General features: G+C 33.1%; 1 protein-coding gene across 1 annotated transcript in view; it reads left to right on the forward strand.

Moving 5' to 3' along the window:
- The window catches only part of LOC123523229 (uncharacterized), a 48,718-nt gene that overhangs the window by 1,503 nt on the left and 31,020 nt on the right, over nucleotides 1–16,195 (forward strand). Inside the window, exon 2 of the mRNA XM_045300949.2 lies at nucleotides 9,088–9,234. Within this exon, the coding sequence (XP_045156884.2) occupies nucleotides 9,196–9,234 (39 nt within the window). The 5' untranslated portion in view covers nucleotides 9,088–9,195. The remainder of the gene's footprint in view (nucleotides 1–9,087; nucleotides 9,235–16,195) is intronic.

The following is a 16,195-nucleotide window of genomic DNA, read 5'->3' on the forward strand; positions in this document are numbered from 1 at the left end:
TAATGTATAAATACAATTGTATGAGCAAAATATGTAGTTATTGCAACTTAACAACATAAAGGAAAGACATGTACAAATCAAAATTATACAACATTATACATATTCAAATAATCATTTATATATGAAAAGTTTTCTATATGCTAGGGAAGTATTATCCTAGTAGAATGTTTGCTTCGTAGACATATTTAGCTAATTTATTAATCAGACTACTCTGTGAACAATTTAAAAGTGATTTTAATTTGACCAAACTTGGCCAGCGGCAGTAATATTTTGGTAAATAGTTAAGTCTAAGCTGTCTATAATAAGGACATATTAAGAGTAAATGATATTCATTTTCAATGCAGTTCGTATTACATTTAGTGCAAATTCTTTGGTGGTTTCTTTCTATATTTCTATATATCTGTACCTTCTTTCTTCAATAAGTAAATTATGTGCAGAACATCTAAATCTAGACAAAGCAATTCTATAATTATCACTCTTAACACAATTCAAATACTTTTCAGTTTCAGAACTATTCTTAAATATACAGTAAGTTTGGAGTTTAGGCAAATCTCTAATTTCTGTAAACCTCTGCTGTAAATATTGATCATATATACTTCTAATTACACTTTGAATGTGCGTATTCGAAACTGCTGGATTATTCCACAGATAAGAAAATCCTAAATCGTCTAGTAGTTGTTTGATAATATTGGCCCATTTATAGATAAAACTTCCGTGATCATCACGTTGATCAAATTACTTATAAGTTAATAGTTCTGAACCAATATTTAACAGTCTTATTTTACGAATTATATGTAATGGAACTCGTCCGAATTCTCCGTAAATTGTGGCGCTATCTGTCTGTTGGCGAACTTTTAAAATATGCTTCAGAAACTTTAGATGTATTTTTTCTATATCGGGTGCCCTATGAAAACCCCATATTTCACATCAATAATTTAAAATCGATGTAATCATAGAATCAAATAACTTCAGTTTATCCTTTGTTTCCAAGGATACCGTTTCAAACAGTGAATTTAATGAAAAAAAAAAGCTTTCATAGCTTGCTGAGGTAGTGACTTTAGCGCCTGATAAAAACTGTCATTAGCTGACAATGTAACGCCTAAATAAGTAAACTTCGTAACTATATTAAACTTATGGTTATCATAATATAAATCAATATTTTCCGGCCTATTAAACCTTCTTACAAACCACCACAACAGTTTTATCAGTATTTACACTAATACCCCAATTGCTACGATACAAATTCAAATCATTCAACAGTTTTTGTAACCCTTCCTTTGTATAAGACTTCAATAGTGTATCGTCAGCAAAAAGAAAGTAAAAACAGACGTAATTCATCCACATTAAACGAGGCAATAGATTCGTCATATAAAAATTGATACATACCATTTATAAAGAATAAAAACAACAAAGGCGACAATTGTTCGCCTTGTTTAACACCTTTCAAACTGTCAAAGCTTTCGCTCAGTTTTCCATTAGCCCGCACACATGTTTTAACATTTTCGTAATTTTATTTTGTATCATTTTTACAAATTTTGTGGAAGCTCCGCATTCTAATAATTTGTACGATATACCATTCCTGTATTTTACATCAAACGAAATGCATAATATGATTTCTTATTTTCTTGCGAAATTACTTTATCATTTATTGAGTTAAAACTAAAAAACAGTCAAGAGTGCTTTTATCTTTACGAAATCCAAACTGATAGTAACTTAACATACCGTTTTCCTCCGCCCACTTTCACAGTCTTGAATCTAGTATGGTTGAGAATTCTTTTGCAAAAATGCTATTTAAAGTAATACCTAGTAGAGTTATTGATATTATTTAGATCACCTTTTTAGGAACAGGAACAATAACACCCTTAGTCCAACTCTCAGGATATGTACAATGTGAAAACATATAGTTAAATAGTTTACACAATAATGGCGAAATAACGTAGTTACATTCAATAAACATCTCAGGGATGAAACAATCAATACCTCCACTTTTACCACTTTTCAGCATTGAAAGTGATTTTAAAACTTCGTCAGCTGTAAACATAGTATCAAGTTGCTGAACATTAACATTTATATTACTACTTAATTAATTGTCGGCATCATTATTTATAAATGTATCATCATCATCAGAAAAAAAAACACTTTTAAAATGATTATAAAATTCTTCCGCACTAATACTACTACCTTAAGGCTTATCAGATTTTAATTTCTTTATTGCTTTCCAAAATTTCTGAGGTTGTGTAGAAGCTAAAGTATGCATTTTTTTTTTATTAGCCTTAAATTTAGCGCGTGCCTTGCGCTTAGCCCAACGGCACCTGCGACGTTTTTCAACAAGCAAAGTACCGTTAATGGTCAGTTTACTCTTATTGTAAGTTTTATTGATGGAACAGAGCTCACCTCTAGCGGTTTCGCATTCTTTTGTATACCAGGGACTCCTAAATTTCCGGCTATTGTTAGACTGTGGCACTTCAGTTGTCCTTCCGAAAACGCTGTAAGCTTTATCGTACATTAGAGATGAAAACTAATCAATACCCGTGTTTATATCAATATCATCAGAAATTATACACTCAACAATTGTTTCAAGATTTAAAAGTTCATTTTCGATAAAACTTTTATATTCATAATTTTTATCAGCATTCCAGATAATCTTATCATACTTATTTCGCTTTCATTGGACACAGGTAGATTTTTTATTTATGTGCAAATTAAGCTATATTGGAAAATGACTAGAACATGTGTATAAATCTTGTACAATAAAACCACTGATCACATGGATTACATGAAAAAGATCATAAGGCATAATAAGTACATAATCAATCATGCTATTACCAGTAGTTGACATACATGTATAACTACCAATACCCGCATCGTCTCCAATACGGCCGTTAACAACTTAAACAAATATCTAATAACTTATTTCCAGAAGAATTAATCGTTTTGTCCATAGAAAATCTACATGGAATATAATTTGTAAAATCCTCAGATTCACATTTATCTAAAGTTGAAATGTACTTTTCAAAATTTTCTCTATCTTGTAATATATCGGGCCGATCACCATATCTAGCGTTCAAGTCCCCAATTACTGACACTTTTCCGTACTCAAGACACTTTTAAATATATTGTTCAAGTGACTGATAAAAACCTAGAGACCTATAATAAACAGAATTACTCGGGGAAATATACATAAATACAAGTCGTCGTCATTTCTGATATAGAAATAGAAATTCCTTATACAATAGGCAAATTCCACCATGCCCTCTTTTTGATTTTAGACTTTCAGGCCTGGGTACATACAAGGGTTCATAGATTCATATCCTGTCAATGAAAATGTGTCATCGCTCTTTTGCCATGTTTCACTAAGAAAAATCAAATCAAAATTTTGGATTAAGTTTTACTCATCTTCGTCGTCTACACAAGAATTTAATCCACCAACATTCCATGAGATTATTTTCAGATCGTCACACTTTTCTCTACCCATATCCATCCCTATTTCGAACCGTACAATTCATTGTTGATATAAAGTTTGTCTCTTACAAGGACTGCCCGCTTGCCTTGTTTCCTGGCACCAAGCATTACTGGCATAAGCTGCTTTCGGTGATCCTTCACTTCCGGCGGATACTGCTCAGGCCCATTATAATCTGTAATCTATAAAAGATAAAAGGTAAGGGTAGATGTCGAAGGGAAAGTAGAACAAGGGTGGATATTAAAAAGGGAAAGCTATGTTCCTTAATCACAGTTACCCTACAATGTAAACAACAGCAGCGCAGACTCTCACGTACAAAATACACACACACACGCACGCACGCGCACGCACGCACGCACACATATAACTAACTTACATAGATAAACAAACAGACAAGTAAGATATATCAACACTGTAGGGCACCGCCCAAGACACACAGACGCACAAGCACACGCACGCACACACATAAGCAGGAAAAAACATCAATCGGGCACCGCCTAAAGATTCCAGCAACCAAAATTAAGGTGGACACGATAACTTACTCATAGTAAAAGGAAAGTGGATGCAAAGGCAAGGGGAAAGGATGGGAGAGGGCGATAGGGGGAATGAGGAGAAAGAGGAAAGAAACGCTAACAACAAACTAGACAACATATTCAACACAAAATACAGGACGGACAGAAAGTTGAAAATAGGGGCACTGCCTTGGAACGGTCAAGAACCTATATAAAGGGAATTGGGGGTTTAAACGCGTTAAGGGGATGCCTACCTCGCACTTACCCTATTTTCAACAAGTTAGACAATACAATGTAAATAAAATGACTCCCTGCTGAGAAAGGCTCATTAGTGAAAAAAATACCAGATCATATTAAATTAAACATAAAATTATGGTAAATCTAAAGTATAATTACACCAATGTGCTCAACAACTTGTCTGAAGTCAGAGCACCAAGAGCCTAACTTTTAACGGCACGACTAAGAAAGCTGCAAGACAAAACTCCACTCCCTCCGTCCGTTTTTGTAGGAGTTAGAACAGCATCAAGGAGTCTTACACTTTATTAGTCACCGCACCATCAATAGGAAAGCGTAGCGATTTACTGTAGAAGGGTCAATCCCCAAGCATGCAATGTGCTTCAGGATTTTCGCATTGTATCCTCTTTTGATAAACTTTTTAACACATTTTACAAATATCTGATTAAAATTAGGACTATATTGAATTTTCTGAATTTTAGAAACTACATCTCCATAGTATTCCGGGTGTGTAAGACCAAATTTTAAAAGTGTTGCAAGGTTAGTGTTAAATTTCTTTAACAGTTCGGACGATCTGTTGTAAACTTTAGTGAAAGCTTTCCATAGGTTATGATAACGGTAACCCTGTTGTAATAATTTTTGGTGATATGAAGATTTCATCATTAAAATCCTCTAACTTTGAGCAAGCTCTTGCAAAACTAATAAGTTGTGAAATATAGACACCGTATGATGTTGCTCGAGGGACATCTCTATCAAGGTGGGGGAAGTTGACAATTTCAAAATTAAAATCGTCTCTTGTATCATATATTTTCGTTTCTAGATTATTATTCACAATTGTTAAATCTAAGTCCAAAAATGACGCTTCTAAATCTGAAGTACTAGCCTTGTTAAGCTGTAACTCTTTTGGATAAATGTGTTTCATCATTTCTGAAAAATATAAGTTGTCCATATTTAAAATATCATCTATATACCGCGAGGTAAAAGCTTCAATAATTTCAAATTGTGTCTCAGTGGACAAACTAAGCATGAAATCTCGTTCATAACAGTATAAAAATAAATCAGCACTGAGTGGGGCGCAGTTAGTTCCCATCGGGATACCAATTACTTGTCTGTAAGATTTTTTGCTAAATTTGATAAATATCTTATCTAATAGAAACCTTAGAGCTGCACAAACCTGATCACAATTCCACAGGGTGTATCTCTTAAATTTACTGTTAGAAAAGAATGCTCTTGTTTCATTACATGCCAGATAATTAACGATTTCTCTTAAAAAATGTTTTCTCAATTAAAGCTACCAGTTTTTCTTTTATAAGATTATGTGGTAAATTAGTATAAAGAGTAAAAAAGTCATAAGTACTTATAGTCGAACATTTGAAGTGTTTTTTATTAGCTTTTTGATAACATCTCCAGAGTTCTTGACGGACCAAAACAGATTAACCCCCGAGTTCTCATATACCTTGGAACAATACTTCTGCACGTGGTCTTTTATTGCAGTAAGACAAGAATACAGAAGTAGAAAGATATTTTCGTAGTGCATAAGGTTGAATTTGCAATGAATCGAGCTTTATATGGAGTTTTGTGTAGTTTAGGGACCCAATAAAGAGTAGGGAGCTTCATCAGATTATCGTCAAGTGCGACATTAAAATTTATACATTGATCTACATGACTTTTTACAATATTATATTTATCTTGTAGCGATAACTGATAAGTTTTCGTATGTTTCAGTTCTATTTGTAATATTTCTGTGTAGTAAATGCGTCATATAATAATATTATTTGAAGCTTTGTCTGCAGGAGTTAAAACAAACTTCGTGTGTAACTCAGATAAAGCTTTCTTTAAATTTCGAAGTGAAAACTTGTGTTTAGGAGGTAAGGAAATGTTTAATTTAAGGGTTTGATTTATTAAATTTTACTCTAGTTTTTATGATTTTAAAAATATAATAACTGTTTAAAAAAAATTGTGTTATTCGCGGCGTAATGAAACAAAACTAACCGAAAGTTCATTTCTTCTGATGGTTTGGACTAATCTTAAAGAATTGCTTTAAACCGAACATAATGCCTACATACGTCTCTACTACTCTCTACTATAAAACAACAACAACAACATTGATAGCAATCTACTAAAATGTGGTAAAGGTTGGATAATTGTCCTCGAAAAATATGATGAAATTGACTGAAAATCTTACGCGAAAATGCATTGAAGATGCAAGAAAAATGCACTTACTGGCATCCCAAATCTAAAAACGTTCTCGGGGGAGACCCCACCCCTCTTTCACTCCCTCGGCGTCCAATGGCTTGACCACTTTTTTCGAAGCCAGCGACGGCCCTGTGCTTTTATTTAATAATAAAAGTAGTTTTCCGAGCAGCCATTTATTTCTCTTTTTCTACTGCTTCTTATGCTCTAGTGAGAGGAAATGATACTACGGCGTATTTTATGACAACTCTTATGCATTTTGTTTTAGTACTTAGTGGGTATTTTATTATTTATACAGAGATTAAATGCCACATTTTCGAACAAGAAGTGACATTGTATGGTTTAAAATGTCTGTATATAACATTACAAAAGAAATAGAAGTAGTTTAAGATAAATAGTCCATAAAGTATAAGAGTATTACACGACCTATGTTATTTTGTACATGCAGGTACATTATCAATTGTATGGTGCTATGTAAATGTAAGATTTTATTTTGTATAGTTGGAATTATACGTATGAAAGGTTACTCAAACAGGATATGACTTAAAATTATGTAGATATTAGAAAATATTAATTTCATTGTGTTACTGGTATCGCCATATTTGTCTATATGGGTCTAAGTCCTTCTCCATGAAAATAAAATACGCTTGAAACATGAGACTTTTGTACAATGCGTGTACAATGTGTGAGAGTTAATCACTGTAATACGTTTATTGAATTACAATAACCGTGATACCTGGTGCTGAATGATCTAACCGATTTTTATTCGTCCATACAGAAAAGAACCAAAAGAGCATTGATCACACCGACTTATGCGAATATTCTTTTAAAAGTTGTGTATGTTTGATTCAAAAATAATTTCATATTATTAGATTTACCGGTTTGCTTTAGACAAGTTACGTTTTTTTTTCTTCGAGGCATATGTTACAGGATTTTTAAGCCTAATTTATCATTGTTTTTAGATGAAATCCTTTATATTTTATTCTTAAAATTCGTATCAAGACGGCATTGTATAAAAACTGTCAAATTTGTTATAATATGTCTCAGTGTTAATTCATTACATAAATGCGTTAAAATAAGACTATTTTGTCTACATGTATTCATATAGAATAACGTATGTTCCTTAGTTATAACTCTTTTATTTGAAATAAAATTTACGACAGAATACTCCAAAAGTCTACCTTAAGAAAACATGCAATTGTGTATTTGATTGTCTTGTAAGGCGTCTGTTTTTTATTACTTTTTTAAAAAGGCAACTATACATTTATCAGTCGATCATGTTAATATTCAATTGTCCTTAAGCTAAATAAAGGTCAAACGTTTATGACACCTCATTGATAAAAGTATCGTCCATTTGTATATACAAGGGATTAAGAAGCGTTAGTTATTATATCTTAGGGTGGCAATGTACTTAATTTGTATAAATTATTATTTGATGTTTTAATTGTACTATATGTTTATACATTGATGAGCATTAATAAGCAATGAAATAACAGGAATATTAATGTAACAGTAATTTGAAAAAAGGAAGAAATAGATAAATAAATCAACCTGTTTATTGAGAATGTATTGCTTTTTATGGCTAAAATAGATGTAAAACAATTGTCTTTCGAAATATGTTTTAGCTGTTATTTTGTATCAGTCAAGGAAAACAATCACCTTTTTTTTTAAAGAAAACAAGGAAACCTTCGAAACATATATAAGTAATAACAATGATAGAAATATGGCTAACATAGCACAAATGATGTTGATTTTGACGTTGATTTGGGTTTTACAGCGCACCAACCCAGTACCGGCTATATGGAGACAAACATGTCTATTTTTTTTGGTTTCAGATTAAAGGTCCCCTTTGTTTTACGCTATAAAAAACTCTCAAAATCTTATTTGCAAAACACTTTTTCATACGTCTACTACTCACGAAAAGTCTATAATCAATAACCGAAAAAAGGGAAATAGAAAGTTAAATAGTTCCTAGTAAAATGCCAGTCTATCCTAAAGAAACGCATATTTGCTTTTATCCGAACATTTAACATGTTTAACATGTTCTTTCTATTTCGCTCTGCAAACCTTGCCATTGTTGGTGTATAAACACGAAAACCGTATCAAAGATGGATTTGCAAAACATTATATAGCCTTTATTTCAAGTCCTCACTGGTTTACGAAATTGATGAAACATTCTAACCTGCAATGTATGTAAACTGTTAAGGTACCTTTTATCACTTCCTATGATAAAATATATAATAAACCTGCGTAAATTACGTCATACACCCTTTCTCACGATTCCATTGTGATTTGAGGTATAATATGAATCGGAGGGAATACTATACGGAGAGAAAAATGCCTCAATGAATTGAATGAATTATATTCTACAAGATTTCGGCATTAATTCTGTAAAGTATAACTGGTGTAGAATTAATGCAAAAAATGCAAATGAGATAATGCAGTACTAAATAAAGCATCAATAGATCCATTTGAATATGCCGAATATAAAGTTTTAAATCAAACAAAAATTAATAGAAAAAAAAAATGTTAACTTCCATGCAAACTTAGAGGCTCAAATTCGAAACAGAAACTAACGGCTGCTATCTCTACGTGAACACAGTTAGCTGTATATAGACTGAAGTATCTTATAAAATAAAATAAAAGTAACTAATAAATACATGTTGGATCTTTGCTTTGTATTTTCAGATCTCTGTTTGATTGCGATTTCTACTAGTTTTTTATGGAGGCGGCCATCTTGCGAAATGTCTAAACAATTCCAAGTGCTACCTAAGATGGTAACATGACGGTATTAGAATGAAGTGCAAGTTGAACTACATTAAATGTTGTTACGTGGTATGTATGGACTTCAGACCAGTTTACTTACTTAAAAGCCATATATGTGGTCATATTCAACATTTTTGCTATACGCGCTGCTGATTTTATTTGATCGATTTCTTCTATATGTCTGTACATTTCGAAATTTAGCGGGGGCATATACCATGTTTTCAATAAAAAAAAAACGTTATTAAGGCATTCTTATTAATCCACCAATTAACATTATGTTACGATTGATTGACCAATTTATTTTTGTTAATAACCGTTTTCAATTATCTTTGTAAGCACTGTAATTGAGCCTTTTAACGGTGGTTAATCAGATTTTGGGCAATTAATGGATTTGTTGAATGGACTTAATCAGGTGATCATTTACACTTATTTGTCTTCACAGAGTTCTTAATACACAGCAGATCCATAACTGGAAGTACTTTTAAAATTTGTGTTTTCCGATCCTGGTTGCTCAACCAAGATGGCGTTATTTTAGCATAAGTATAAATTAAATAAACATATTTTGCTTAAGAATAATATGAATATATGCACAATTATACTAAAGTTGTCTAATATTTGAATTGAGAAGTACATATTTTGCCAACATTATTTAGAAATGCAAGTTTATAAAATTATTACTACCTCCCTTTGTCTATCTTGATTCCGAAGCTTTAGGCTGTTTTTAAAACTTGCCTCTTGTAGTTGAAATATCCCAATATTTATGAAATGCAAATGTGAAACAAGAAATTATATTGAAATTAACTGATTTAGTTCATCCTCGCACTCAACGATCCTTGTGGCAAGACCTACTACACACTGACCAATATATAGATGACCTTGACCTTTCTATGTCCTTCACCTTCAAATTTAAAACCTTAACAAACATTTTTGGTCTTACAGCTAACATAGATGACACAATTTAGTTCATACACCTTGTGGCAAGACCTACAAACTGACTTTTATATAGATGACATTGACTTTCATATGACCTTCACTTTAAATTAAAAACCTCAAAAAATCTTTGGTCATATACCCGGGTCATGAGTTTGCGTTTTAATAACGCAGCTTCTTATTTGATTCACTCTATGTATCTTAGGCTATTATTTTAGACATGGCCAAACATCCGACTCGCACATTAATTTAGTTTACACAAAATTGCGCGAGGGTTCGTACAGATGCAATCATCATAGATAACCCATTGGACATAAATGCCTATTAAGTAGTCTCCTTTTTTTTGTCCTGAGAATCGTTTGAACCAAAAAATATTGTCCAATGTTGAATGTTTGAAAAAATTATATCCGAAGTACAAGCTATTTAATGTAAGACTGCTTTTATTGAAATATTGAAAGGTATTTTTACGAAAAAACGTTTAATCTCAATCTTTCCTTTTTCAAAATTACGACAAACTGATAATCTGATAAAACTACGGATGATTCCAAAGGAAAATATGGGGAGATGATTTATGATATTATATTAGAAATTAGCTATTAACTACGATGGAGTGCAAGGACCATCGTTGTCACATCAGGTACACGCGATCCGACCTCAGACACGATGGTGATGGCACGACAGTACAATTATCATAGGTAATCGTGTTTCTATGAAAATCCTTCTTTCCTCCTTCTTACTTGCGTCACTCTTCAGGAAATGTGGACTAAGCACATATTTGTCAGCTTTTCTGCCGTCCTAGTCATATCCCCCGCGTTCTTGTCCTAAGCATGTCTTGTAATTTTAAACTATAAAAAATGACATCAAACGCCAAGTGCCAGAACGTCAGGACTGTGCACAGTGTCTTTCATCAGTTAAGTTTTACCTATTTTTTAGATCACCTGAGCAAGTTGAGTTTTTCTGGTCGCTCGATGTCCGGCGTCCGTCTGACGTCTGGTGTCTGTCGTCTGTCTGTCCGTCAACATTTAGCTTGTGTATGCGATAGAGGCTGTATTTTTCAACTGATCTTAATGAAATTTGGTCAGAATGATTATCTTGATAAAATCTAGGCTGAATTTGAAAATGGGTCATCCAGGGTAAAAAACTAGGTCACTAGGTCAAATCAAAGAAAAAAATTGTGTATGCGATAGAGGCTGTATTTTTCAATTGATCTTCATGAATTTTTGTCATAATGATTATCTTGATGCAATCTAGGCAGAGTTCGAAAATGGGTCATCTGGGTTCAAAAAACTAGGTCAAATCAAAGAAAAACATTGTGTATGCGATAGAGGCTGTATTTTTCAATTGATCTTCATGAAATTTGGTCAGAATGATAACCTTGATAAAATCTAGGGCAGGTTGGAATATGGGTTATCTGGGGTCAAAAACTTAGTCACTAGGTCAAATCAAAGAAAACCTTGTGTATGCAATAGAGGCTGTATTTTTTTTTTATTGATCTTCATGAAATTTGGTCAGAATGATTGCATTGATGAAATCTAGGTCAAGTTAGATTATGGGTCATATGGGATCAAAAACTAGGTCACTAGATCATATCTAAGAAAATAATTGTTTAAACCCAAGAGACCACATTTGTAGTCAATTCTTAATGAAAATTGGCCAAAATATTTATTTCCATGAAATCATTAGGTCAAACATGTTTACACTGTTATTGTGTGTTTCTCAGGTGAGCGACCTAGGGCCATCTTGGCCCTCTTGTTTTACAATTCTCTTGACATTGAATTTACAATTATTAAAAAAGTAACGAAGACTTTTCAGTGTATTAAGATTAAGTGCAACGCCATAGTTGTAACTCCAGTAACATAATCAATCATTTTCATCAAAGAAATTGAAACGTAGGGGCATAACTTTTAAATCAGCCTAAACAATTTAATGAATCATTGCATCCAGTATGAATAACAAATACGTCGTGTGTGATGCCCAATGACCGTAAATTTAGCTTTATACAAATGGTTAAACTCGCTGACTTCGAATCAATTGTCCCTCACCACTGGGAGCTCGAAGTCTGATTTGCCACAAAAATAAAATCATCACTTTGAATAAAGAAATTCTTTATGCGTCATTGTAAATATGATACAAGTAGAAAGAATTCGATAGTAAGAAGTGTTTGTAGACCTCTGTGATTTTGGCATCTCTATTACAATTCTATTTACGGATTCAATCTTAATTATACAATATCTGAATTGTAATTAAAAGTTATACATTCCAGAAACAATAAACCTCAAAAGGTGAGTCAAATTTACTGACTGGACTTTGATGTAAAACGAAATATTACCTTTGCAGTTGTGTCGTATCCATGCACCTATTCCCAATCCGTGACTCAGGTTATCTCTCCTGACGGTCCGTCTTTTAAAAATCGGCGTAATTGAGGTACCTAAGTTTTTCAATCTTGGTTGCAAGCATAATGATGATTTAATTGCGAACAGCAAATTTATTCTTGTGCAAGACACGATATATTGCGTCATGATGAGCATTTTGCAGGACCTGAAGTAATTCATCCACTGACCTGTATTATCGATTTGTTTTTCGTCATTGGTGGCGTCACAGCTTTATTACGTCACTGTTGGCGCATTTTATTCACCGTCAGGTACCGGTACCGGATAGCAGATAATGGGGAACACAACATGTCAGGCTAATTCTAAGTGTATTTACGCAGGCAGTTATTTGTATATTTAAAATGATTTAAAAATAAAGTAAACATTTGAGAACAAAACAGATCTAGGGAGAAATCTATTCATATCTATTCATATCTACTATCATGTGTTTGTCCCGTCATGAACACCCGCTAAAGTTGGGTGAACAAATCGAGCACGACTTCACACTGTGCTAAGTGCCGTGTGTTCGTGTGATAGCTGTTTATCTGTAGGTCTTATGCAGATAAATGTCAAATAACGTTTCTTTTCACGAGATTACGTCAAATTAAAATGTTTCTTCCGTTTTGCATACTGTGAAGTTTTTGATTTTTGTTCGGATGTTCGGATGTAAAGCACTAATGATTACGTTGGACGTAACATCAGATCGAAATGAAATGAAAGTGATGATTGCGTCACGAGTTGGACTACCATGCACCGATCTGTCCTTAGATTCAAATTCCACTGGAACCGAAGTTAAATTGCTTAAACAGTGGCTACCGATCCCACAAAATAATCCATTTTAGATTTAGACACGACATATTCGAGTACTAGTATTCACCGTACTTATTGTGTAGATAATTATATATTTCAAAAAATGAAAGGAACTTGTATATTTTTCTCATATAGATCTATAAAAAGAAAGTAAAGCTAGGTCTAGGTTCAAGTAGACGAAATTCACTAACAAAATCCGGTAAATAGATTCTATATGACTGAGTTGTAACTTTATAAAAATGTAAAAAATACACGAGGACATAATACATTGCGAAATTCGCAAAATGTCCATTAGTTGAAAATATATGTAGATCTATATAAGAACCTTTATATGACTAATCGTGTAAGCCAGGCTTTTCCCATTACTAAGATACAGTATGGAATGGAAAACTGAGCACTAACTCAGTTAGATCATTTGTCTTGCCTACCGTTAATGAAACCTGATCATACACTACTTCTTTATAATGTGACGCCTAAAATGACATTAAAATGCGCATGTGTAATTTTTCCTTCCTATGGAAAAGATAAGTCGATCTCTTACCTGGATAATATCTTTCCAAGCTAGGTAGGGAATAATTAGTCACTTCTGTGACGTGACTATCCTGTTAATTTATTTCAGTCTGAAAGTCCAATTTGTGACGTAATTATCGCTGTAGTTTTATTTCAGTCTGGCATTACGTCCATCTCGGTCACGTCTGAAAACCGGCTTAATCATTAGTGATTCCCAACCCAACATTTAGGACAGTGCAAAGTCGAGCTCGATTTGTCCAGGTTATCAAACGCACTCAAAAAGGAACAAGCAAATGAAAATAATATGATATGGAGCAATATCTCACCGCAAAATAGTTTCTGTATTCAAATGTTGTCAGTTGATAATAGTTTCATATAAATGCAACTGTAATTGCGCCAATGCACTTTGAATTAGCCCGCCTGCTTTCCAATAATCTGACACCGGTACGTATCCCTGAATGAAATGAGACTACAGTGACGTAATAAGAATGAGAGATCATCGGCGTAAAAAATGTCGACGATATAAGTTCGAGTAATATATGTGTTGTTCTAAACAGAAACAATATAATGCGTACGATCACCACAATAGTACGACAAATCATCACAATAACATTTAATCCAAGTTTTATCGTTTGAATTTAATCTATGAGACAGAATTCTTTTTTGCTTATTAAACATTTAAAGTTTGACATTTGGCAATGATCTCAGACTACAAAAACATAGTTTGTACATAAGCTATATTCATGTCGTGGGATTATTATATATATTTGAAGATACGGCACTGGTGCTAAAAGTTACGGACTGACGAACTGACATTGCTTCTGTGAAATTTAAACCTTTCTTTATATTCTATTTTAAGCGAAATATTGAAATATTAGATTGAAATATATTTGATATTTTCTTACAGGAAAACTTTATTTGACATTTCAAATAAGTCCTATAAGTACTTACTGATATAAATCCATTTTGAATACAATAAGGGGAGGTAATAAGATATAAAATAACCCTGGAACCTATGATTGGATCTGACAGATTCGTCATTGAATCCAAGATTTATTGTTGTTGAAGATATTTTGAAAGTTTGTATCAAATCAAACCATAAATGAAGTCTCTATATGGCTGCAAAAGCCAAAATAGCAAATTTTGGACATTTAAGGGGCCATAACTCTGGAACACATAACGGGATCTGGCCAGTTCAAGAAAGGAACCAAGATCTTGTGGTGATTCAAGTTGTTTGCAAGATTGGTTAAAGTCAAATCATAAATGAAGCTGCTATTGTGCAGAAAATGTCAAAATAGCTAATTTTGGCCCTTTCAGGGGACATAACTCTGAAACCCATAATGGGATCTGGCCAGTTGAAGAAAGGAACCGAGATCTTATAGTGACACAAGTTTTTTGCAAGTTTGATTAAATTCAAATCATAAATTAAGCTGCTAATGTGCAGACAAAGTCAAAGTAGCTAATTCTGGCCGTTTCAGGGGCCATCACTCTGGAACCCATAAAGGAATCTGGCCAGTTGAAGAAACGAACCAAGATCTTATGGTTACACAAGTTGTGTGCAAGCTTGGTTAAAATAAAATCATAAATGAAGCTGCTATTGTGCAGACATGGTCAAAATAGCTAATTTTGGCCATTTCAGGGGACATAACTCTAGAACCCATAATGGAATCTGACCAGTTCAAGAAAGAAACTAAGATCTTATAGTGATACAAGTTGTGTGCAAGTTTGGTAAAAATAAAATCATAAATAAAGCTGCTATTGTGCAGACAATGTCAAAATAGTTAATTTTGACCCTTTCAGGGGCCATAACTCTGGAACCCATAATGAAATCTGGCCAGTTCAACAAAGAAACCAAGATCTTATGGTGATACAAGTTGTATGCAAGTTTGGTTCAAATAAAATCAGAAATGAAACCTCTATCGTGCAGACAAGAAATTGTTGTCGGACGGACGGACGGACGCACAGACGAGGACGACAGACGAAGGGTGATCACAAAAGCTCACCTTGTCACTATTTGACAGGTGAGCTAAAAATGAGATAATGATATAAATAGTTACAATTTTACCTAAACATATGTGCAGAAATAGAGAAAACATGCATTTTTCTAGAAAATTGGAAAAAATGCCATGTCAAAATGATAAAATTTCTTGCCATGGCTAAAGACCGCAATCTTTCCATACATTTTTACAAAAATACTAGTACTGATATGAAATAAATTCATACTAACATTGAAACAGTTAGTCAATACAACAATTTAAAACAATTTTTATTTTTGTGAAGCGGGAATAAATATAGGCTGAATTTGCCAAATACAGGAGTGGCAAAAAAAAACACAACAACAAATAGGCGGGTATTTCAAGCAAACCAAAATGTTTCTTTGAATATACCAAAGATTTTTTCTTCGAATATAA

This window comes from Mercenaria mercenaria, chromosome 8, assembly GCF_021730395.1.
Source record: "Mercenaria mercenaria strain notata chromosome 8, MADL_Memer_1, whole genome shotgun sequence".
Lineage (NCBI taxonomy): Eukaryota > Metazoa > Mollusca > Bivalvia > Venerida > Veneridae > Mercenaria > Mercenaria mercenaria.